We start from the raw sequence: 26,826 nt of genomic DNA on the forward strand, positions 1-26,826 counted from the left end.
AAATCTTAATCAGCTTTCTAGAGAGACACTTGAAACCAGCAGAAGTTGGGATGAGCCCAGTAAGTCCAGGGTTATTATAGTAACCTAAGACATTGGTTTGCTTAAGTGAAATAGTTTTCAATGTCTTTAAAATAACAAATAGGCTAACAACTTTGCTACGGAAGAGGATTAGGGCCCCATGTGAAACAAAAAAATGTAGATTTAAAAAAAAAGTCAGAATTCTGACTTTTTCTCAGAATTCTGACTTTAAACTCAGAATTCAAATACATTTTTTCATATGCGGCCCTAATCCTCTTCCGTAGGCTACTTTTCACAGGGCTGCTTTCCTCACTGTGTTGCTTTCATGTATCAATACTGCAACTGCGCTAACATCTGGTAATGTGAAGTTATTTAATAGGGAAATGAATAATCTAGAAAGTTCAACGTACACGAAATGTGTTTATTAGTAATTGAATTGTAAAGTATAGGAAATAATATATATTTAACATTTGTGAGATAACCTGCTTGTAACACATATACAGCAGTAACGTTAGTAGGAACGAACAGCTCGGCAGTATTTCTCAGCCCGGACGAATTTTCAGACCGGACTTAGAAGAAGTCGGGAGTGCTGATCATTTCGGTAAGAAATTGCAAATCAGACTCTTACATTTTAAATGACACTTAGATTTAACATTTTGGACCATTAATGTAACTGCTCGACACCCTTAATATTAAATATAAGCGGCAATAACTAAAGTTAATTTAATTTATTTACCATGTGATTCTACGTGTCAGATCAACAACTCTGCTGTCTGCAACAGCTAACGTTAGCAAACATTAACAGACATGTTATAAACTGATGGGTTAACGTTACCGTCAATGTGTTATCTATCATTGCCTTACTTATTCGATTCCGTGTGTATTTATGGACAAGAGAAGTCAAATAAAACAACGTACTACTACTTACAACGTTTCCTACTAACTTAGAAGTTTTCCTCGGTTAGCTTAATTGCTTCCATATAAAATACCTGCGTCTCCACAACAGCACTTAGCAAACTAATGTTCCGTGTTTGCAGCAAGGCAACTAGAAATAAGGAAAGTCATACAGTACGTAATTAGAATGTTGTATAGGTGTCAGACTTTTGTGTAGTTCTGTTGAAGGAGGCACATAGGAAGTCACACTAAGTTATTGCGTTAACCAGGGTTCAAATTAGCACCAATTACCAGCCAAATGCTGGTAAAATATCAAATTGGCTAGTGGATTTGCTTTATTAACCAGCCAAAAAAACAATGGTAATCCAGTGGCTGGTAACATTTTAACATTCACTAGCCATTTAGCTGTTGGACGAAAAAGTTAACTTTGAACCCTGTTGTTAACGTATCATATCTGTGTTGTTTCACCTTTTAAAATTAATCTTTCCATTTTCCTTGGTTTGCAGGTAACCAGACATTAGCTCTGTGGACACCAGCGTTAATAAACCAGCTGTTATCTCTGTGGACACCAGCTGTTAAACCAGCTGTTAGCACTGTGGAAACCAGCTTGTTGAACCAGAAATGCCCAAAAAGAAAACCGGTGCCCGGAAAAAGGCTGAGAGTCGGAAAGAGCGAGAGAAACAGAATCGAGCCAATCGGGATGTTGTCGATGTGGCCAAACACCCCTGCAACTCTAACATGGTGTGTAGCTAAGACATAATGGCAACACGTTCAAGTATCACATCTGAAGTACTTTTTCTTATATTGTTCTTTATTGTCTTCTGTTTTTATAGGACTGTGACAAATGTCAGAGGTAAGTGACTGTATTGTGGTATATAACATTTATTTAGGTAAAGGTATTTCTAGTCAACCACTTAAAAAATCAACATTTTTTTTCTCCTTGTTATATCACCTGGTAGAAAACAGAAGAACAGAGCTTTCTGCTACTTCTGTAGTTCAGTGCAGAAGCTGCCTGTCTGCGCTCAGTGTGGTGAGTAAACTGCACAGAAATGTTTACATGTATGTTGAGAAGTACTTTATGTTACTATAATGTTAAGCATCTTACTAGTTAATCCTTCTCTCAAATCTTACTGTCGCCCCTGCCCCAAATTCCTTAAGGCCCAGACACACAGAGCCGACGGCCAAATTTGGCAGAAAAGGCAGTTGGGCTGATCAGTCTTCCCAAGTTGGTCAAAAAAGTGCCTCGGAACACACCAAAGCGACTAGACGTAATACGTCTCCATAACAGCAGGCGGCGCTAATCTGTACTGTTGCCCAAAAATGAAAACCGGCAGCTGATTGAACGAGCGTGTCACGTGGGTCTGGTTTCTCCGGAAATTCAAAGACAGACTGTCATGGCGGCTTGTTCAGAATACGATCTGATATTGTGCTAAAATAGTTCACTGAAACGTGTTTCTGAAAACATTTTAAGCGAGAAATATGCCATGCAGTTGCTGAATGTGTCTTCATTTCAGATCAACAAAGGTCAGTTTAAAAGATTTTCGTCAGATTTCGAGAGACACTAGTCACTCTGCTCCCCGTTTCCGGGTTAGCACTCTACCAATCAGATGGGTCATTTGAGTCCGACTGCCGGCAGTGCCCGCCCAGCCGATTATACAGATGCTGGTCATATAATTAGAATATCATGAAAAAGTTGATTTATTTCAGTAATTCCATTCAAAAAGTGAAACTTGTATAATGTATACATTCATTCCACACATACTGATATATTTCAAGTGTTTATTTCTTTTACTTTTGATGATTAGAACTGACAACTAATGAAAACCCCAAATTCAGTATCTCAGAAAATTAGAATATTGTGAAAAGGTTCAATATTGAAGACACCTGGTGCCACACTCTAATCAGCTAATTAACTCAAAACACCTGCAAAGGCCTTTAAATGGTCTCTCAGTCTAGTTCTGTAGGCTACACAATCATGGGAAAGACTGCTGACTTGACAGCTGTCCAAAAGACGACCATTGACACCTTGCACAAGGAGGGCAAGACACAAAAGGTCATTGTTAAAGAGGCTGGCTGTTCACAGAGCTCTGTGTCCAAGCACATTAATAGAGAGGCGAAGGGAAGGAAAAGATGTGGTAGAAAAAAGTGTACAAGCAATAGGGATAACCGCACTCTGGAGAGGATTGTGAAACAAAACCCATTCAGAAATGTGGGGGAGATTCACAAAGAGTGGACTGCAGCTGGAGTCAGTGCTTCAAGAACCACCACGCACAGACGTAAGCAAGACATGGGTTTCAGCTGTTGCATTCCTTGTGTCAAGCCACTCCTGAACAAGACACAGCGTCAGAAGCGTCTCGTCTGGGCTAAAGGACTGGACTGCTGCTGAGTGGTCCAAAGTTATGTTCTCTGATGAAAGTAAATTTTGCATTTCCTTTGGAAGGTCAATGTCCCAGAGTCTGGAGGAAGAGAGGAGAGGCACAGAATCCACGTTGCTTGAAGTCCAGTGTAAAGTTTCCACAGTCAGTGATGGTTTGGGGTGCCATGTCATCTGCTGGTGTTGATCCACTGTTTTTCTGAGGTCCAGGGTCAACGCAGCCGTCTACCAGGAAGTTTTAGAGCACTTGCATTTGCAGATTTCATTTTCCAACAGGACTTGGCACCTGCACACAGTGCCAAAGCTACCAGTACCTGGTTTAAGGATCATGGTGTCCCTGTTCTTAATTGGCCAGCAAACTCGCCTGACCTTAACCCTATAGAAAATCTATGGGGTATTGTGAAGAGGAAGATGCGATGCGCCAGACCCAACAATGCAGAAGAGCTGAAGGCCACTATCAGAGCAACCTGGGCTCTCATAACACCTGAGCAGTGCCACAGACTGATGGACTCCATGCTGCGCCGCATTGCTGCAGTAATTCAGGCAAAAGGAGCCCCAACTAAGTATTGAGTGCTGTACGTGCTCATACTTTTCATGTTCATACTTTTCAGTTGGCCAACATTTCTAAAAATCCTTTTTTTGTATTGGTCTTAAGTAATCTTCAAATTTTCTGAGATACTGAATTTGGGGTTTTCATTAGTTGTCAGTTCTAATCATCAAAAGTAAAATAAATAAACACTTGAAATATATCAGTCTGTGTGGAATGAATGTATACATTATACAAGTTTCACTTTTTGAATGGAATTACTGAAATAAATCAACTTTTTCATGATATTCTAATTATATGACCAGCACCTGTACATGTCAAATTGGCCAAAATGAAGGCAAACGGCCCCTTGGACGGACGACGGCATGGAACACACCGAACAGACTCGAGTCACTGACCGCACCAGACTGACCAACGGCCGATTATCGGCTCTGTGTGTGCGGGCCTTTAGAAATAGATCATGAATCACTGTAGTTTTTAACAGTAATTACTCAAACAGTTGTAAATAGTGCATTTGTTGGGGACTATTTTCAGCCACAGATGCGTTGCCCTAGTCCAGCCTTTACTTCCGTGATGAACGTGCGTCACTTTGTAACACGTTATAATGCTCGCCTAGCTGCTAGCGTGGCACTCCCTCATACTCTGCATCTGACGGGGTAGTAGTCCTTACCTAGCTATTGCGCATGTGCGACTCCCAACAAAGATGGAATAGAAGTGAGATGCCTCACTGTGTAGCTAAAACAGAGAGCTCAACACACAGGGTGAAAAGAGGAGCTGCAGCAATGTGTAGTACAACAAATATATGGTGTTTTCTGAAAATTAAATTATGTAAACCTATTCTGATATAACTTCTAAATACAATTATGAACCTGAAAATGAGCATAATATGAGCACTTTAATGCTTCTGTTGTCAGGCAAAACCAAGTGCATGAAGTCATCAGATTGTGTCGTCAAGCATCCAGGCATCCACAGCACTGGAATGGCCATGGTGGTAAGTTAGCAACATGTCTTTTTTTAATTTTTTTATTATCACACCGCAAGAATGCTTCTTTATGCTTTGATCCATCCACACTTATCAATCCTTATGGGGGCATTTGGTTGTTTCAGCGATGTAAGAGTAGGTACAGTACAAGTTTTCTTTTTTTTAAGTGTGTTTGTTTTTATTCATTAGGTGGGTTTTTAATGTGACATGAAACGGCAATTTATTTCATCTGAAACAAATGTTCCTTACAATGTAGTAAATTCTTTTTTGTTTAAGATCAATTTATTTTTATGGATGTAGGGCTGGGACAATATGCTTTTGTCCTGATTTGATTCTTTCAAGTTACATGGGTGCCGATTCAATTTGTATTGCGATTTTCATTTATTGCACTTCTAGAAGTATTGTGATTCGATAGTATTGAGTTTTGTTGTTTTCTTTTTCCTTCTTTAACTAAAACAAAAGTTTAATAATACACTTCTAAGGACAATATATCATGAAACATTTCTAAAAACTAATTATTTACTATAAAGAATGCACATCACATGTCAGTCAGTCTGACATTTATAACATTTGTAAAGAAGTACATGCATTTTATGCTTTCAGTCTGTTTTGCTTGAAATGGATATGATGTAGTCGCCGTCGGCGGTACCGTATAAACAGAAAATATTTTGGTGAATGATTGGTAATAAAAAAAATATAGATTCTAGGGAAAAGAATCGATTTAAAAATCACTGCAAAATAAAACGAACATACGATTTTCGATCCCTCCCCCCCGCCACCCCTAGTATACAGTGGCATCAGAAAAATAAATCGTTGTTGTAATTTTCTTCTTGACCACAAGGGGGCAGTATGTGACTTCTGTGAAGCGTGGGTGTGCCACGGCAGGAAATGTCTTAGCACTCATGCCTGTGTGTGTCCTCTGACTGATGCAGACTGCATTGAGTGTGACCGGGCTGTGTGGGATCATGGTAAGAGACACCCCCCCCCCGCATTGTTTGAAATTCACCCTGGTCACATCAGTATCACACTTAATATCCACTGTTATGAGTTACTTTGAGCAAATATCCGTCTGTTTAAACACTCTGAACAGGAGGGCGTATCTTCCGCTGTTCCTTTTGTCACAACTTCTTGTGTGAGGATGATCAGTTTGAGCACCAGGCAAGCTGCCAAGTCCTCCAGGCAGAAACATACAAATGTGAGTCATTTTTTTGTGGTTAATAGCTAAAGTTAAGTTTATCTTATCCATTGCAGGGAATACTGTCTTGAGGGTATTTGTGCAAAAGATTGAATGTGACTGTTTACACTTTGTTTTGCCCTTGTATACATTCTATTTTAGGTGTTTCCTGTAATAGACTGGGACAGCACTCCTGCTTGCGCTGTAAGGTGAGGGGAATGTTAACACACTGCAGCTTACTCTACAAAATGTAGTGGCTTGGCGGCTTATGATAGCATTAGTTTCCAAAGCAATTTTACTGATATAGCAGATTTCATTACAGGTAAACTCGACATACTTTACCCATGTAGAGGAGAATACAATTAATAAAATACAAGAAAGGGAAGCAACTGTGGTGGAAAGTTTCTTGTTGCAGCCATAGAGTTTTTCAAAAAGAACAAGATGAAACAAATAAGGACTATTTGAGAATGAATCCAAAGTTTGGTCTTTGAGTATTTATATTTGCAAATATAAGGAAACCGTTTCACAAGTACATCAGCACAGTGGAAAGTGTATTCTACGAATAAGAAAAAGCACACAGCTTATATGCATCTTCAGTGAGATGGAAAGACATCTTGTCACGTCATCATCTCAGAAATGAATGTACCGTATCTGTTCTGTGTACACATTACGTTCCCAGACTTTGTGGCAGACATACTTTCAACATGTGAGAATCAGAAAAACTCACTTTCAGCATTGTGAGAGAAAGTAAAACAGAAATAAGACAAAAATTTTAAGAATCATGCTTAAATATAATTTTGCCATTACACAACAAAAAAAAAAACACACACAGTGTCTAGGTCGGTTAATAGAATACATTTGCGTAGCATTTTAAACATCAGAGAATAAGGAGCTGTAAAATAATAGCAACAATGCATTTACATACAATCCCCGGTAGCAAAAGACATACACAGCTGATTTCAGCTGAAGGTAATATGATAGTCTTAGCTGAATCTAGTGAGTTTGGTGCTAAGCGTTTTGTCCTACATCAAAACCACATGTAATTACAGGAAGTATCCCTCAGAAAGTAAACATTGTGTGCGGAAACCAAGAAGACATTTTGTACTGAAACGACAAAGGAAAAGTTTACATGGTTGGTGCCTCATATTCGCTTCAGCTGAACTTAAGTGTGCATTTTTTCACAGAATGCCCTCGTGGATTTTTTCCCTCGTCTTTTACTGGACTCATGTTAGGAAGGGATATTTCCACAGCCAGTATGGGTATGAGGAATACCTCTGAAAGAAATCCAAACTTTTCATTTTTTAACCCCGTAGATCAGTCCCAACAGTTACTACTTTAGTACTGTCTAAAGTGAATTATCATTCAGCCTTTGTAAGAACACAATTTGGTTGTCACATTTGTCTTTAACATAGATATAAAATGGAAATAGGAATGGTCAGACAAGCTTTATCAAACTGTACAGGAGGAGAAAATACAGCTGGTATATCCTCAGGGCAGGTGAGAAGGATATACCAGCTGTCAAGACATGAATACGTTGCTTTACTTTTAATTTATACTTTTTATTGATCCCCAGTGGGGAAATTACAATTTTAATGATATTTTATTGATTTAAATAGATGTGGATGAATTACATTACTTGTCTTAATGAGCCTGAACAGTCCTCTGATTTCTTTCTCATGTTTCAAACCAGAATTACATCAAGATGTGTGTGGTATTAACATTTCCATGTGACGATTTCATTCAACTGTGTCCTCTCAGGCCTGTTACTGTGATGACCACGCCAAGAGTAAGGTCTTTAAACAGGAAAAAGGCAAAGCCCCACCCTGCCCAAAGTGTGGTCACGAGACCCAGGAGACCAAAGACCTCAGCATGTCCAGTGAGTCTCAAGTTGTTTTTCTTGTAAAGGAAGTTGCAGCAGCCTCAACTTCCCTGCTGAATGATTTTAAGAAATGAAACCGAAAGAGTGAAAACGGGAACATTTGAGAAATTTCCTTTTATTTCCTGTACAAATTTGAAATAATTCCCTTGACTGTTGTTTGTCCACTCTGAGACAAACAAGTGTTTTTCCTCATTTCACATTTTTATTCAACTTTTACTTGCAATGTACGGTGATATTAACACATTTACTACACTTTTTATGAGAGAGCTTTATAAAAGAGGTGCATTGGACCAAATGGCATTTAAACCATGTTTTATTAGATCCTCCATGACTAACTCAAATGCAACATTGCAGTGTGTAACCAATGTGTAATGTGATGTAATTGAGAAATTGAGCTTGAAGGTTCATCCTTGAACAAGGAAAAAGTAACTTGACCAAAATGAAAAGATTCCTTCCAAAGTGTTTAATCACAGACCTGATCCGTTTATATTTGTCTACATTGATGTTCCTTTCTATTTTGTTTTCATAAAAAAATAAGATTGTCTATTATCTATTATATTTGTCTTGTGTCGTACAAAACGAGCAACGACGTATGACTTTTCCAGCTACCCAGATAAGAAACTGAGCTGTACTTAAAGGGTTAAAAATCTTTAATTATCGTGCAGTGGAGGGAATATTTATTTCATCCGTGCCAGTCTTTCAGGAATCTGAAAATACCTTTTTAAAACCGGGGTAAATGATGTTCAACAACCGTGGGTTTTTGAAAGATCGGCAGGTATTTATTTTTCAGGTGCTTAGCTTTGTTAAATTAACTTTTAACACAGAGAAATCAATGTAAACCGCAATGGATCTGTAATACACAAACCTGATTTTCTGAACCTTCCCTAACTTTTTTTGTCACTTCACCATCCCAGTAAATGAAACCAGAGCTAATGTCACATCTGTGTGTTCTCTGCAGCTCGCACGCTGAAATTCGGCCGCCAGGCTGACGCTGATGATGACTATTATGACGATGGAGCGTCAGGGTACGACTCCTACTGGAAGAACCTAGCATCTGGGGGCGGCCAACGGGACGACGATGGAGAGGATGACGACTATGAGGAAGATGAGGATGACGATGAGGAAGATGATGACGAAGAAGAGGAAGAAGAGGATGAGGAGGATGAGGAGGAAAAGGCTGCAGATTCCGTGGCTGGTCTTAAACTGGATGGGTCTGCCTGAGCCAGGGCAAAGACTGGAGAGCACAGTCCCGTAGATCCAGATGAGTCTCAGCAGATGTTCACTTGTTACAATGCAGGAATTAATAATATTAATACTTTAAGAATTCAACAACATAGTTGGTATAACTAAAGCTAGGTATCAACACTAGTACTGAGACTTACTCTGAGGAATATAAATGAAGAAGAATAGTAAAAATGTACTGATGCACAATTATGAATCTGACCAGCCATTTAAAAGAGTTAGGAAAGAAATGGAGGTTTCTATAACCATCCCTAGCGACGACTTGTTTTCTGCTTTGTTGTTACATCCCAGGCTGGATTAATTGCACTAGGAGGCCCCGTCGCTGAAATGAGCTGTAAACCCCTTTTAATTAGGAATATGGAATATGCACCATGTACAGTGTGACACAGACCCCTCCACAAGACAGCTAATAGAGTTGCGCAGTGGGAGGCCCCAAAAGTGTTTTTTCAAAACGTAAATTCCCAATTCAAAGTTTACCTTGAATGATTTTCTGCATTTTCCTCAACATAAAAACATATGGATCTCCTGTTAAATGTAACAATGCTATAAGTTTATGTTCTGATCATCAATTATAGTTATTTCAACTTTGTTTCAGAGATATCATGTTTGGCGTGGTGGATGGCTCTAAATACTACAATACCCATGATTCTCGGCCACTGTAACTACAGAGAAGAATACAGTCACAGGTGCAAGTTGGAGCTGTAGCTTGTAGCTGTGAACAAAAATGGAGCTATAGTTGCCAAATTGATCCAAACTTGACCCAAAAGCTGAATGCTAATTTCTTGATGCAGTGTGGTCATCATTAAAAAAAAAAAAATTAAAAAGTTATCTTGTTTGTTTGCTTGCTGTTTATTAGCAGCACATAACAGAATATTACTGTAAGTCATGTCAGTGATTAGATGATTCTTACAGAAATCAGAGTCTTAGTTAACTTCTCTACTTATGTTATTGTGTTATGTCATGCGTACAGACTCATAGCTTTGATACTTACTAAAGTAGTTGGTCATCCTTTGTGCTGATGATGTGACTTTCTAAACTTTGGTTGCCTGAAGTAACCCCTCCCATTTGCAACTCAATAATGCATATTAATAATAATCCTTGAGGCCCTAATGACTTGAGTTTGTATTGTTGCTTTAGTGGTGTATATTCCTAAACAAATGAGCAGTTAATTAAATCCCCACCAACCACACCCCAACCACAAAGCCCATGTGTGTGGTTGGTAATCCAGCCCTTGTGACAGTCTGAAATAAACATTCATGATATATTTACTGTGTAATGAGTCTGGTTCTGCTGAGGAATTAATTTGCAGTCTGTTGTGGTAATTGGATTGGGGCTACCCTGCTTCAATCCAATGCAAAACTTGACATATTTGCCCTGACCCTCATGTAATCAGCTGCATTTGTGGAGACATGTTTGTGTTTATCTCATTAAACAATAAAAATACTATTTGAGTGATCATGTTCAAATGACTGGTGGTTTTGATCGTTGTGGCTGGAAGGCTGACTGAACTATTAATCTGTGCAATTAAAAAGAAATCAATCAACAGCTCCCCTGATACGTACTGGGAGTAACAAAGTGACGAATCAGAGGAGGAGTGAGCTTGAATTTAACGTAAAGCGAAAAGGGCGTGTGTGAGTCGGTATCGGGAGCGTAATCTGGACCGCACTCACTGTCCCCTCAAGAGTTAATAATGCTTAACACGGACCAATGAGACAAAAGGGCTGTATAAGAACAAGGGAAATGCAAAAATGTGATTTTGGCTTGTTGCTCCGCTGGGTAGGAAAGAGACCGCTGCTGCTACGCAGATGACAGACTTCATGACGGCGCTCCCGGTGATCCTCATCCAGCCCACATACCCCGGAGACCTGCAAGCAGTGAGCTGACTTTCTCTGTTTGTGTGTGTGTGTGTGTGTGTGTGTGTGTGTGTGTGTGTGTGTGTGTGTGTGTGTGCCACAAGTGTAACCAACCTGTAGTGTAACTACACCTCAGATTCTGGACTTGTAGTATAAGTAAAAGTTTTCATTTAGGAAGACAGACAAGTGACAAAGTTTACACCGGCCGGGAAGAATTGGTGCGTAATGATCAGAGGTGCGTCAACTTGGTGATCCACGTGCGTCCACGGGAGATATTTCAAATGCTGTCGGTGAACCGTGCACCATTATGGTTATTTGGTTTAAACCAAACAAGACACCAGTACCATGCCGCCACTGGTTTAGTTTCATTTTCAGTTGGTGCAGAGGACATATGATCTGGTTCAACAACAAGCTCCTCCTCCTGTTTGGAGATCGTAAATAGCTCCGATTTATGTAAGAGTCGCTCCAACAAACACCTGCTCAGCTTGAATGTAAAGAATGTAAAGAAACAACTGTTGGGATATATTTATTTTTCACTGCAAACTAAAAGTAGCCCAAGAATAAGGCGATTCTTTCCAACAAGACGTTTAGAATACACCTGCTACTTTATCATACTGGTCTTCATATGTTAAAGAGATATGTTGGGAAAAGGTTTGACTATTGCCGCACAGGATTTTCTCAATCAACAAAGTTAAAGAGATCTCTTTTAAAATGCTTCACAGGTTTTACCCAACTAACCATAACCCGCAGAAACTGAAAAAAAGATATTGATATCAGCTGTACTTTTTGTGAACTAAACAAAACACTGGTACATTTATTGATGGTCTTGCCTACATACCAAGAAACTTTGGACCAGATTGTCACATTTTATTGAATATTGATTGATTTATTATCATATTTACCCTCAATTTACATTACTTTGGGAAAATGTATTGTTTGGATTCACTAAAAATGATAGGAATTTATGTTCAGAGTAATATGTGATACATAGTTTTAACCAAATTTTATTTACATAGCCTATGTCAAAAAAAGAAGAAAAGAAGCAATGCTTTTTGGAGCATGCTGCCAATATTAAGCATTCAACATGTTTTCCATATCTAACTGTACAAACAAAAAAGCTGTTAAATCATATGACCTCTGTAAGCTTTACAGTATATTTACCTGAATCTTTTTGCTATCGTTTTAGTTATATTTTCTTTTTGGTAATCCATAGACATGTTTGTGGTTGTAGACTCTGAAGATGTACAATGATATTGTAGAGCAGCTACATCCATGTCTGTCAATAAAGATTAATTAAAGAAATAACACAAGGAAATTAAAAACAAAAAACACCTGCACAGCTGTTAAAAGTGTGGGGGAATGAACAGGAGGCACGTGCACCTCAGGCATTTACCTGTTAATTTAATTCTTTTTTTTCTGCTGTTTATTTAATTTACCAAACTAAGTGTAATACGCTTTGTGGTACTCAGTGTCGTTCAGAGTTCAGATAGCACACACTTTGAGTTACATGTACTCAACTTGTAGGCTATTCCCATTTTTGTGCTACAATACCTCTTCTCCCAGTGCTGGGAAAAGAGCTTGGACTGTCCTTAAGTAAAAGTTCAATACCATAATGGAGTATAAGTATAAAATCGTACTTAACATATTAACCGTTCACATACCTTCCGCCAAATCACTATTTTCCTTTTAAAGCACAATTTAAAACTAATATTTGATGCTCAAAATCTCAATGTTTTATGTGCTGTATAACGTGTCTGTTTCTACATTGCTTATTTTTAATCCTCTGTCTTTGTTTTTATTTCTTGTTTTGTGTAAAGCACGTTGTTATAAATAATCTCTTATTACTATTATTATGCAAAATCTTACTAGAGTAGCTAATTATATATATATATTTTTTTTATATTTATATATATATATATCATTTTAGGGTATTATTTTGATTATATAGATTTTATAATTGGATTATAATTATTAACTCATTTCATTTTCATTTTATTGTTTATCTCGATCAATCATCAATGTTGCAACAAAACAAAAACAAACAAAAAAACCTCCAAAATTCAAACGCAAACAATCTGAATTTACCATAGACTCAAAAAATAAATAATAAAAAAGTATAAGTTTGAGAAGGAGCTTAGAAGGTCATTATCATTAACATGTAAGAAACATTTTAATGTAGCTGGTCAAGGTGGAGCAAATTCTGATTCATTTATATATTGTTGGATTTGTGTTGGTTTATTGTAAAACAAACAAACATATTATAAATGTATTTATGTTTTATGTGTAACATCTTAATTTGCAAAATGTTGAATGTTTAATGCCTTTATTGTCATTGCATTTAAGTACAATCAAATTGTAGAGCCACTCTAGTAAGGTGCATCATCATTGTAACACACATATAAAACTCATCTCACAACACATTCATTACACACACACACACACACACACACACACACACACACACACACACACACACACACACACACACACACACACACACACACACACACACACACAGAATACATCTCACCCATCATTCATAGCAAATCATCTCATCTTTCCTGCAAGCACATCCTAACCATAACATAAAAACACAACTTGCCCACTCTCACACTAAGGGGATAATAAATATTCTAATGTGGATAAAGTGCTGAGTAACAGTGCAAATGGCATCATTAAAAAAAGTTTAGCTTCATAATAAATAATAAGTTACTACAGCTGTCAGATACATGCAGTGCAGTGAAAAGTACAATATTTCCCTCTGTAATGTAGTAAAGTAGTATTAGTATTATTATTAAGTATTACTTAGCATGAAATAGACTGTAGAGTACAAGTAAGTTCCTCCACTGTCTACTACGTTACAAAGAGTTACTCAGCAGATTCTGATTTCACATACATAACATTCATTATCTTCCAAAAAACATGATGCACCATTGCAGATTAAACTACACAACAGCATGCAGTTAAAGTCTCTGTTACTTTGCTACTTGTTACTTAACCCTCTCCTTGATATCATGTTGTTTATGGAGGAGAACCAGGAGATGAGTCTGGGGCAATGCAACGCTTCCAAGCCACAGCTGTGCGACGTGCGTCGCTGCAACGTGTAGTTACATTTTTCGAGAGGTGCACGTCAGGCTACGGCGTAGGGTCTGGCGTAGGTTTGTGTCTTCACGTACCTGTGTTCTGTTTATGGACATCATGGAGCCGCTCAGCTCTGGTGTTGTGCTGAGTTTTGCATCCCTGCCAAGAATTGCAAGCACTCGGGATCAATCATTTCTGCAGAATAATGCATGTCCCGCACTCATCACTGCCGGAAATTGCATCCACCTCACAGGCAGCAAGGAAATGCTACTGAGTCTAATAAAACATTAATGACTTTAAATGTTCTAAAATTATAGACTTCAGATCATTTATCACCATTGATAAACATGACAAAGAAGTTTATATAGTTTTTAAACAGCACTTTGCCTCAGACTCCTGCATCCATAGCTCTCTAGCTCAGCATCAAATACCAAGACCTGGGGGAGGTAGCTGTTCCATCGTCCCCAGTGCCATTGGTAGGTAACGCTCCCCCTTAAACATCAGCTGCTACCCCTAGTTTGCCTGGTGACTCCACCAGTGATGTTGTCGTAAGTCAACTCTGCTGCCAGGTGTCCCTTGGGAAACCTGTTAAGTGACAACAGCAGGGCTACTCCCCTCGAGAAACAGCTGAGATTCAGCACATCTCTGCCATTGTTGTTGAACCATCCATGGTCCATCACCTGTCACACCCAAAACACAAACATTCTGTCACCTAGATGCCTGTGTCACATATATATATATATATATATATATATATATATATATATATATATATATATATATATATATATAATAATCCTTCACGGCCACTTAGATCCAATGCTGCTGTTTTTTTTAAATGCAAACTATCACACACAAAAAAAATCGGCAGCTCAACCTTTTTTTAACTATTCACCAAAACTATGGAACTCCCTACCCAAGGCAGGCTCCGTGGATATTTTTAAACGACAATTGAAAACGTATTTATTCAGCACTGCTTTTAAGTAACTGTGACTATCACCTAAATAATGTTGATTACTCACTGACGTCAAGTGATCACCGGTTAATGAGACAGCGTTTGCAGCACCTTGCAGCAGTTCCAGTGTGGCTGCTTTCTCTGTGTCATACAGGCTGTGGGTGTTTCTCAATCTCAAGAATGCAAAGAACAGACTTGCGTTTTTGGGGAGGACGTTCTTGCTGGTTGTTCTAGGCACAAGCTGGCGGCCGCGTCACTTTATGGAGCCTCTCACCTCCGAAAACTTTGGAGCAAATTGTCAATTCGGCAAAGATTTTGGCAAGACTGCCTATATTCAAAATCTAAACCGTTCATTTCTCGCCTAAAACGTTCTCAGAAGTGAATTTAGTGATGAATAAGATGGCGAAAATTGGTAAAATCCGTTTTTGGTCTGTCTATGTACCGGAAACGCGACAATCATTGAATGCCGAAATGAATGTTGGGCTACGGGTGCTGCAAAGTTCATACATGTTACCAACCAATGCATCCTCGGTAAAATGGGCGTGTCAAGAACATTTCCGGGAATCTTAACTGTTCTTGGTGAAATGCAAACTTGTGTATTGGGACAGTACTTTGGCAACACGAGATGACGTTTCACAGGGACACAAGAACACAAGTCAATAGAAGAACACAGATTGAGAAACGCCCTGTGTGTGCATGAAACTACTGTGCCCCTCGACGGCAGTGTATGAGACGGGTCAGAACATGCCAACTATAGTACGTCTTTAAGACCCAAATCTTCTACGATGCTGACAGGTCTGCAGTTAGTTGCCACCCATTTCGCAAGAGCTGTAGTAATTTTTTGGGATTTGGTTTCATCCACAGGTCAGCAAGTAACACTCTCCAAAATAGTGCTTTGCCTGAGTGGGTAGCATGCTAGTGGGTAGCATCAACCTGAGTCGCGTTAATTAGCTCGTAGGTAGTAGCTCAAGCTTGACGTGCTTCGTGATATTTTAATTCGGCTTTACACAAATGAGCCGTCCGGGAGTTTTGGAAAATAAAAAGCGTCATTCAGAATTGTGTTGCTGCTGTCTTTCTCCATCATGCCTGCAGCCTGCAGCAGTAGGAAGTATCGCAGCTTGATAAGTAACGGTGCAGCAAAGGGTCAAAATAGTAGCCTGTTAGGCACGACGCGAAAAATCATTTTATGATTTATCATAGTTTACATGTTTTATTGTTGCTTTGCTTTCCCCTGTTTTATTTAGATCTTTCACATATTCTGTTGTTCTTGGCATACCTGTTCTTGATATTCATTCCTCTGTGGTTTGTTCATTTGATTGCTTGGTTGTATTACACAAGATTGGTGATTTTGTTTTGTTTTGTGGTTTCTCACTTTGTTGTAAAGCACTGGAGCTACACTCTCTGTATGAAAGGTGCTAAATAAACAAAGTGCATTATGAAAGTTCATTAAAACAACCACAAAGAGACACTAAACAACCACAAAGAGTCTTGCCTTGGGTCTTATGTGTGTATGTTTGACCTAAAACATATATTGTTTGATTTTTATCATATTGATAACTATAAAATCCAAGTACTAAGTGCTTAATCGTAGCATTAGGCATTAAGGTAAAATTGATCTTGCTAACTAGCTCTTTTTCTCTTAACAGTCTCATTCAAGCTTGACAAAATAACCCAGGATGACATACTAACATTTCCTTGTGTTATTTCTAGAAAGGCGTCCACTTCCAGTCGACTTGCAACCTTTGCAGAGATAGCCACAAAACTCAGGTCTGGCTTTGTTTCTTAGTTCTGAGGTAGGCATACAGTGTGTGACTTGTTTGTCTAAACTTAAATGTTGGTTATCATACATAAAAGTGACAGAGGGAATGTTTCTGTAGTTAGAAGTAAACATTACCAAATACAACACAAATTTAGTCAGATATTTAAGCAATATTACACTAGAGGGTGTGCTTTAATGTCATTAATGGCACGACAGTGATGCGGTCAGGACCGAGGCGCCTGCGTGTAATATTGTGATTATACCTCTTTGTACACAGTCAATGGATTATACATTCAACGGTTACCAACTAAATAAAATATATAGTCTATATCCACGACCGGGATTGCTCCGGTGCTGCCAGAAATTCTGCCGGATGTCCCTCTTTTCAGCTGAAGAATTTTCTGTTGCATGAGTAAAACAACTTTTGAACATACACATTACACCAAAACAAGTTCCTTCCCGAGGCTATTTTGCACCGGCACCTTGGCTCTGTCCAGCGCCACCCATGACGATTGTGATTGGTTTAAAGAAATGCCAATAAACCAGAGAACATTTTTTGTAACTAAGATATCTGCAACAAAAAAAAAACAGTCAGTTTGAAATTTAGTCATTCTCTTTCCTCCCAAAACATCTTGTACAACCTAATATCACTCATCCATACAAGTGTAAATGGCTTGTTAATAGGTGGTGGTTAATGGGTGGTGATGGCCTTTGGTGTGGGAGATCCGTGTTTGATTCCCACTGCGATACATCATACAATGTGTCCCTGAGCAAGACACTTAACCCCTAGTTGCGCCAGAGGAGTGCGACCTCATATACAGTATATAGCAATTGTAAGTCGCTTTTGATAAAAGCATCAGCTAAATGACACGTAATGTAATGTAATGTAATACTGGGAAGGTTTACAGGTAATACAGGGAATAAGTTGAGTATTGTATCTGTCTGCAAGATTACATGTCGTAGCTCAGTGTTTGGCATAAAGTAGCAGTGAGTCAGGAAAACATATAGTACTTTTTAAACGCCTGCTTACTTTCATAGTCACTGTTGCAAGAACAAAAAAAAAAGTCTACATTCATAATGAATGTTTTGTAATCAGTGTCTCATTCTCTTACAGCTTCCTGAGTACATCTACGTCTGCTGCTTTTGTGCCTGTACCTAATACATCACATGCACAGAGCTGCTTGAAGAGTCTGAAAAACGCCATTGAGGTGAGAGAATGTATTAAATAAAAAGGCATTAAAAAAAACTAAAACATTTTGGTTATGTTTATCTTTTACCACTTATATTAAAAGCATTTGTTTTATACCAGATGTTGAAACCATCATGATTTTATATTCACTTATACTTTGTTGACACTTTCCTGTTGTGTACCCTTTTTACACATGTAATGGATAGTTTATGTTTTGTTTAATATTTGAAACATTATTCCAAACCCTAATCTTTTAAATTTTGTTTTTTATTTTTCAGAAATCTGACGCTATGCTGTATGCCCCGTCAGCTAATGATGTCGAAGTAAGTTGTGAAAGAACATGTTAAACTTTGGTTTTGATTTCAGTTAGGAGAATGATGAGAAGATCAGAGTACATGTTTGCATACTTGAGTCAATGATGTTCCAATGTTAACTTAAAGGATGAGTTTTCTTATTGTCAACAAATCCTATGGAAAAGCAACCAAAACCAACAATGAATTGATTCTACTAACAAGTATTGTCTTTGTAGTCAAAGCCTGGGGGTGTCACAGACCTCTATTAACAAAGAAATGCATTATTGAGCTACGTTGACATTTTCTGTCATTGCAATGAACATGGCCACTGTAGTTTGAGTAAATGAGTCGACCTCTGCCCAGCTCCCAGTAATACTTACTAGTGCACCAAATGAGTATTAATTCCTGACGGAAAATAGTTGCACCATTTACTCTTGTTTGAGTAACGTGTTTAAAAACTACATTGCCCAGCTGATTTAGAAAATGACTTAATCGTTCTTAGCCATGTTGGTGGTATGGCTATATGGATGGTAATGTCAGTGAGTCTACCACTTTTGGATGAATTGCCATGAACTTTAATACAGACATTAATGGTTTCCAGAGGATAAAATAATGACTTGGGTGATCCTCTGACCTTTCCTCTAGCTCCACCATGAGATTGACAATTGCAGCTTTGAGTTGAATGTCTTAACTATTATATGGATTGCTATGAAATTTGGTACAGGCATTTATGTCCCCAACATGATGAAATGTAATAAGGTTTAGTGATTCTCTTTTCATATAGCACCACCATCTGGTCAACATTTCAATGTGTGTAATACTTTGGTTTATGATCAACTACCTGGAAAACCATTCCTACATTCCTAGCACTATATTGTGACTAAGTGCAACATCACAGAGCTGCTAGCATGGATGTAGACTCAAAATCAACTTATGACTTAATTCACATTATATATTGCTTTGTGAGCATACCTGCATGAATCATGGTGTGCTCAAAGGCCTCACACAGCTACAAAAACATGTACATTTTTGTTTATAACAGTTGATGTAACATATGTAACTGCATGTGTCCATACTGACGCATTTCTCTCTCTCCTAGAAGAACTGTAAAGTTATGTCGCTCAGATGTTACATATGGGAGTTGTTGGTGGTCATCATGGAAGAAGAAATTGTGGGCCCTAAAGCAAATTGCATCTTTGATTTTAATGCCAGACTGCCTAAAGATAACTTTGTAAGTCCTGTTAACAAATTCCTCCTTACAGTATAGTGTCTGTATTTACTTTTTTAACTACCTTTCCTTCTCTCATAACCACTGATGAAGCTGGTATTAACATCATCAGTTGTTTTATGTAAAACTGTATGCACATTTATTCTTATTTTTTTTTAACAAATAAAGCTTTTCATGGCTGATACATTAATGTCTCTACCACCAGCTCAACTTATGACATCACACAAACACACTTCTGTGTCATATCAGCTTTGATTCATACTTTCACTTCTTTTTTTTAAACTAATTTTATTAATTTTCAAATATGTCTCTTTTTAATTTTAGGTTGGCTGTCGACCATGTGAAGCATACTCACTTAAAAATATTACAGTATTCTTGGACAGACTAAATAACCTTTTGGAAGAAATGACTACACAGTGGAATACTTTAAACATAATGAACAAAACATAATGTGATGTAAATATTGTAAGCTAAACAAATGTATTTGTATATATTATATAAAATATATTATTTTGCAAATTTTGTCACACTGTAACTACGTCAACCTGTGACAAAGCAAACAGTTTAAATGTATTGAAGGACAGTACTGTATCTAGACCGTTGATTATTTTTAACTGTACAGATGAAGTCTCTGACACTGCGTCACAATCAGCCTTCAGGTGTACAGGTTTGGGAGAAGTATCATAGAGTAGCAGCATGTACTGTATAAAATGTATAATATTATTAAGCTCACTGCTAAACACTACTGAATGTAACACCTATTATACAGTATAATGAATGCCTAATGAACTCTAGTATCTTCAGAATAGTTGCTCATCCAGTAAATAATATATCCAAACTATAGAGTCTTTCATTGTATTTCATTTGTCTTTTTTATACATCAAGTGTTTGTTAAAGGTGTATTTTAGAGTTTGTTTTGAAAATAGTTGCTTACAGTGGGGCTCGAAAGTTTGGGCACCCCAGGTAAAAATTTGTATTAATGTGCATAAAGAAGCCAAGAAAAGATGGAAAAATCTCCAAAAGGCATCAAATGACAGATTAGACATTCTTATAATATGTCAAAAAAGTTAGATTTTATTTCCATCATTTACACTTTCAAAATAACAGAAACCAAAAACGACGTCTGCAAAAGTTTGGGCACCCTGCAGAGTTTATAGCATGCACCGCTCCATTTGGAAAGCTGAGACCTGACAGTGTCATGGATTGTTCTCAATCATCGTCTGGAAAGACCAGGTGATGTCAATCTCAAAGGTTTTAAATGCCCAGACTCATCTGACCTTGCCCCAACAATCAGCACCATGGGTTCTTCTAAGCAGTTGTTTTCTAGAAAACTGAAACTGAAAATAGTTGACGCTCACAAAGCAGGAGAAGGCTATAAGAAGATAGCAAAGCGTTTTCAGATGCCAATATCCTCTGTTCGGAATGTAATTAAGAAATGGCAGTCATCAGGAACAGTGGAAGTTAAAGCAAGATCTGGAAGACCAAGAAAAATATCAGACAGAACAGCTCACAGGATTGTGAGAAAAGCAAGTCAAAATCCACGTTTGACTGCACAATCCATCCAGAAAGATCTGGCAGACACTGGAGTTGTGGTACACCATTCCACTATAAAGAGATACTTGAACAAATATGGTCTTCATGGAAGAGTCATCAGAAGAAAACCTCTTCTACGTCCTCACCACAAAAGTCAGCGTTTGAAGTTTGCAAATGAACATATAGACAAGCCTGATGCATTGTGGAAACAAGTTCTGTGGACTGATGAGGGTTAAAATAGAACTTTTGGCGGAATGTGCAAAGGCGCGTTTGGAGAAGAAAGGGCACAGAATTTAATGAAAAGAACCTCTGTCCAACTGTTAAGCATGGGGGGTGGATCAATCATGCTTTGGGGTTGTAGTGCAGCCAGTGGCACAGGGAATATTTCACGAGTAGAAGGAAAAATGGATTCAATAAAAATTTCAGCAAATTTTGGACGCTAACTTGATGCCATCTGTGAAAAAGCTGAAGTTAAAGAGAGGATGGCTTCTACAAATGGATAATGATCCTAAACACACCTCAAAATCCAAGGTGGATTATATCAAGAGGCGTAAACTGAAGGTTTTGCCATGGCCTTCACAGTCTCCTGACCTCAACATAATTGAAAATCTATGGATAGACCTTAAAAGAGCAGTGCGTGACAGACAGCCCAGAAATCTCAAAGAACTCGAAGACTTTTGTAAGGAAGAATGGGCGAAGATACCTCAAACAAGAATTGAAAGACTCTTGGCTGGCTACAAAAAGTGTTTACAAGCTGTGATACTTGCCAAAGGGGGCAGTACAAGGTATTAACTCTGCAGGGTGCCCAAACTTTTGCAGATGCCATTTTTTGTTTTCTGTTATTTTGAAAGTGTAAATGATGGAAATAAAATCTAACTTTTTTTGACATATTATAAGAATGTCTAACCACCAGTTTCCCGAAGTACGAGGCTGTGTTGCGGCATTGACTACCGGTAGCTCTCTCTCTCTCGTAGCCCTTTCATGGAGCTCCCGCATCTTATCTTTTCAATAAACTGTCTGTACATTTACAATGTTCTCAATGCTTAGGTTAACATTTAGGGACCCTCATTATGCTACCGTTGGGCTACTAGACTTGAGGTATGTATAAAAAGCCAAGAAAATGAAATGATGATACTCTTGTGCTCTTCACTGGTCTCATTATACAGTATGATGCTCTGTTTGGAATTTGACACTAGAGAAATGAAATAAAAGTAGACAAAACCAATTTAGAAATTATCTTGGAGGAAGTCCAGGTCTGTGATGAAGAACAGAAAAATGCCAAAAATGACAGCCTGCGGTTACTAGCTGCTTATACAGATGTATTCTTAGGTTTTCAATTTTGAAGATAGAGGAATTTGGCAAAGATGGTCATCATTTGAGATCCAGAGGTAAAGTAAAACCAGCGCTGTCTGGAAAATACGGAAATAAAACCATGTACTGTAGCCTACATTCTGCTCATCATGTCGAGAGCATGCTAATTGTAATCTGTGATCTGATAACCTTTAACAAAAGCATCAAATCAAATCCAACATATAATCCACCTCCCTTCTGTCAGAGTATGTTCAGTATTTACCAAGGAGTATTGTTTTTTTTGTCATTTAAGTTCATTTAAATTTTGAATTAGTCAAACACCATATAAAAAGCAGACAAAACACAAACACTTCAATACAAACAATACAGCCATGTAAAATAGATGCATAATAAATATATACTATATTGTATATCAGCAGATAAACATAGCACAACATATAATCATTGGATACTAAATACTGTATCCCATATATCCTTAACTATGAAGGATATATATATATAAATGAAATAAAACAATAGTATTTTTCTCCTTGTATGTTATAGGCACCTATTTCCATCTTTTATGTTATTAAAAAATTATCCCAGACCTGGTCAAATATCCCTTTGCTATCACTCAACCTAGCTATTATTAATTCAAAAGAAGCATTGTCCATCATCAGCTTAATCAGTCAGTATATTCTGGGTGAGTCTGACTCTTTCAGTAGCGAAGAATAATTCTAACTGCAGTGACAAAGCCCGTCAGTACTAAACAAAATTCTGCTTTGGATATTCCTGGTGGTAACTCTGATCTATCTCCAAGTAGACAAAGTTGGGGAGATTTTTCATAACCTCTTTGCAGAAAGGAAAATTCAAAAACATTCCCACGATAAGTGCATGAAGGTACCTATCTCTAAGTTAAATTTCTAACGCAAGTTGTTCTGTATCAAGCCCATTCTATGAATTTATGTTGGTGTATAATAGTACCTGTAAATTATCTTATGTGTACATTTACCATTCTGTATTTGTTACTATGTCTTTCTATGCATCTGTAGCCGTGGAAAGGTGGCTTCCTTTGATGACTCTTAAATATCAAAGAAGTAATTTCCTGGCCTCCTGATGGGATCTGGATTTCTCATCCTCGTGATAAGACCTCTTCCTGTTGGAGCCTTTGTGATCAGTCACATGCATCGCTGGTCCCTAAGGGACTGTTCATTATTTAATTAAGGGGCCACCGGAGGAGTTTTGTAACCTAAAAAGACTTGACCCTCCCCTCATCAGCAATAATTTTCCAATGACCTAAGCATGACCCTCCCCTTGCGTACAAGTTTGCACTTAGCAAAGAAGTACAGATGCCATTTGATTTTTACAGCCGGGATGTACAGGAGTTGACCTCTGCATTCTCATCTTACACATCACACTCCTCTGTTATGGTGTGGTGGCCATTTCAGTAGATTTACTCACTAACATTGTTGTAACAATAAGACACAATACACACAATAAATAATACATAAATACATAAACACAATAAGCATGGAAACTAAATGCACACTTCATGCATTACTGCATTACTTCAAATACTAAGTTACTCCTCTAGTAAACTAGTATTCACATGAAATAAAACAATAAAACATTGAGACCATTCAGCAAAGGACAATGGGAAATAACAATTCAACACTGGTTGCTATGGACTCGTCACTAGGCTTCGTCATTGTATATTTTAGCACATAGGTAAAGGTGCGAAGCTGAACATTATATTCGAAACACATATGTTTATTTTTAAAGCAGATTTTAAATTACATTGTAACAATTTAATAATTAGCCTTACGAAATCAATCGCGGCCGCGGCTGTTTTGGAGCATAATAGACAAGCAGCTTAAATTCAACTAAAATGTAACGGTTAACAATCAGTGTTCGACCAACAGTCTGTTGAGATGCCTCTCCAAACTCACCATAAAACGTTAAGACACGTTGAGAAAAAAGATCCGTATTTTGCCGTAATCCAATAACACGGAAAAAAAGTAATCCACAGCGATCAGGAGATCCACAAACAGAGTCACGGTGTATCAAGCAAGGGCGATACGCGCGTCACATTCACCAGCCAGCTCCAAACAGGTGAACGAGGCCTCTCCACTTCGCCGTTTAAACAAAGTGGAATAAACATATACAAGTCCAAATCTACACAAAACCCGCAATCAATTAGTAAGCTGACATCACATTTATATACATGGCATTTAGGAAACCTTTATTGCAAGGTTGGCACGGCAAGATGTCCAGACTAGTGCAACAGTAACTTTCGTTTTGTTGCGTCCTGCTGCTCCCATCTACAGCCAGGTAATATTTTTTTTTACTAAAGCAGTATATGAAATCAGATGTATTACCATTTAGTTGTTTTGTGTTATTTAAGATATTTATAAAATATCTGGTCATGCCAGACGTAATTATTAGGGCTGTCAATCGATTAAAAAATGTAATCTAATTAATTACATACTCTGTGATTAATTAATCAAAATGAATCGCATACATCATTAACGGTGCCTGAACCGATACTTTTTAAGAAAGTAAAAAAAGGGTACTAAACAACAGTTGGTGACATTAAAGAACGGCTTGTTTATTGCTAAGGCCATATGGTCAAAATTAAATGATTTAATAATAATCTATAACAATAACAATAATTTATTTCACTAGTAAATTACTGTTGAACGACAAAAACAACAACCAGATAGGAAAAGGACATTTACAATAACTTCAAATGCACCACGAGGCTGTAGTTTACCAGTTTCATTGAACGCACCGTCTGTGTTGTTTCTCCGACGGCAGCTGCAGATTGTTACATCCTGGTGTTGAATCCTCTACAGTAAAACACAGTCACACTTTACACCGTTTAGCGTTAGTTGTCAGCATTTTAACCGTGTTTAATCCAGCCACTAGCTAGCGGTAGGCTAACGTTAGCTGCTGTTGAGTATAGTGTTAACTAGCGTCACGTGCAGCGGTGTTTGTGTTTCAGAGCATCAGAGAGAAGCGCAGACATATCAGTGGCACCAGATTTTCGTCTGTATGCAAACGTCAATATGATATGGATTAATCTGCGTTAATTTTTTTAACGCGTTATTTTTTCTCAGATTAATTAATCGAAATTAACGCGTTATTTTGACAGCCCTAGTAATTATTCCACTCATTTTTTAAACAATACAATTACCCGTTTCAGCCACCAGGGGGGCAGTGCTCTCCCTGCCCACCCAGCAAACTCCGTGTATGCGGTCAGACCCATCTGCTAGGGGGCTACATGGATAAATATGCACCAAACAAGCCACTTTGAAATTTTGCTCTTTTCATGAATAAAAAAGTTGGGTGACCCCCCCCTGCCCAGACTAAAAAATGTTGGATGACCCTCCCCTCAACAAAAAATAAAAAGACATGACTCTCCCCTATTTTCCTCCGGTGGGCTATTCCATAAACACCAAACGGTCCCTAAATGGGAGGACCTTTGAACTCTCAACTATCTTTAAGTATGCCCAAAGCCCGTCTACAGAAAGCTGTTCCACTCCCTATTCAGCCCCATTGTACCGAATTTGGTTGCAGTTCCACCAGAGTTGCACTGGGCGTGATCGCGGTCCAGTGCTAAATGAATGGGACTCTATGGAGCTAGACGGCTACATTTGTCTCTTTCAACATGGATTATAGGTCAAAAGTTGAATGAACGAGTACAACGAGATTTCTTACAGGTTGAGTCGTTGTTGCCCATAACACGCTAGCATTCTCCTAATGAATGCTGATTGGTCAGTGAAGGACTGATTACGATCGGAGATCCCGCTTGACGGCATCCAAAGCAGAACCAGAATGTCAGAGTGAATATTTCTGCGTGGTCTTTAAAACATTAGCAAACTTCTTTCTAGCACGTGTATTAACAGGGAGAGCCTAACCTGTCAGCTGTGTTGTTGATGCTTCGAGAGAACAAAGGAAGCGACTCAGAGCTTGCCGTAAAGCAGTATCTCTGGCCGTATATGTGTATGACGTCATTGACATTTTAAAAGGCTTTTTAGAACAAAAAAGCCACTTTAAAAAAATCTAACACCCAGCAGTGTGTATTTTCTTAGCCTCCCCTTTCGAATGCAACATTCAATTTACTAGACAAAAAATTATATCCTGAGAAAACTGGATTTTGAGGGGTATAGCTCCATAGAGTCCCATTCATTCTGCACTGGCCTGTGAGCCAGTGCAGAATGGAACTATGGAACTCATATCAACTATGGTGGAACTGCAACCAGTTCAGAAGCCAGAAGTAACGAGAGAGTGGAACTTCTTCCCTTATTAGAAATTCTATGGTATGCCTCTGGGACTGAGTTCTGCACAACAGGACAGTAAATTAAATAACTTCATATTCGTACACGACAAAACTGTGTGTGCCTGATGCCTCTCTCTTAAGAGTCGATAGGCAAACTGAAGAATATAGACACTGTCCCTCACATACACAGTGTGTCCATTCAAGAAACCAGATATAACCTAACACTCCATCACCACTTCCATCCCTTTCATCC

The 26,826-nt window shown here is 38.2% G+C and overlaps 2 protein-coding genes across 4 annotated transcripts; both read left to right on the top strand.

Moving 5' to 3' along the window:
• The first annotated feature begins 535 nt into the window (after positions 1-535).
• znf330 (zinc finger protein 330) lies at positions 536-10,565 on the top strand. Its single transcript, XM_078262379.1, has 10 exons — positions 536-619; positions 1,419-1,653; positions 1,746-1,765; positions 1,872-1,942; positions 4,748-4,824; positions 5,657-5,783; positions 5,906-6,010; positions 6,152-6,198; positions 7,748-7,865; positions 8,827-10,565. The coding sequence occupies exons 2-10, from the start codon at positions 1,534-1,536 to the stop codon at positions 9,087-9,089; spliced, it is 948 nt and encodes a 315-aa protein (XP_078118505.1). The 5' UTR covers positions 536-619; positions 1,419-1,533; the 3' UTR covers positions 9,090-10,565.
• Positions 10,566-10,705: 140 nt separating this feature from the next.
• On the top strand, positions 10,706-20,309 carry il15 (interleukin 15). Of its 3 annotated transcripts, none has more exons than XM_078262408.1 (6): positions 10,706-10,984; positions 16,714-16,766; positions 17,873-17,966; positions 18,226-18,270; positions 19,340-19,471; positions 19,793-20,309. In XM_078262408.1, exons 1-6 carry the CDS (start codon positions 10,916-10,918, stop codon positions 19,916-19,918), a joined length of 519 nt encoding a protein of 172 aa, XP_078118534.1. In that variant the 5' UTR covers positions 10,706-10,915; the 3' UTR covers positions 19,919-20,309. The 3 variants fall into 3 exon arrangements, with proteins under 3 accessions (XP_078118534.1, XP_078118526.1, XP_078118517.1); XM_078262400.1 differs by having other exon boundaries at positions 10,708-10,984; positions 16,710-16,792; positions 19,343-19,471; XM_078262391.1 differs by having other exon boundaries at positions 10,709-10,984; positions 16,710-16,792.
• Positions 20,310-26,826: the final 6,517 nt, after the last annotated feature.

Source organism: Sander vitreus, chromosome 2 (assembly GCF_031162955.1).
Source record: "Sander vitreus isolate 19-12246 chromosome 2, sanVit1, whole genome shotgun sequence".
NCBI classification, from domain to species: Eukaryota; Metazoa; Chordata; class Actinopteri; order Perciformes; family Percidae; genus Sander; species Sander vitreus.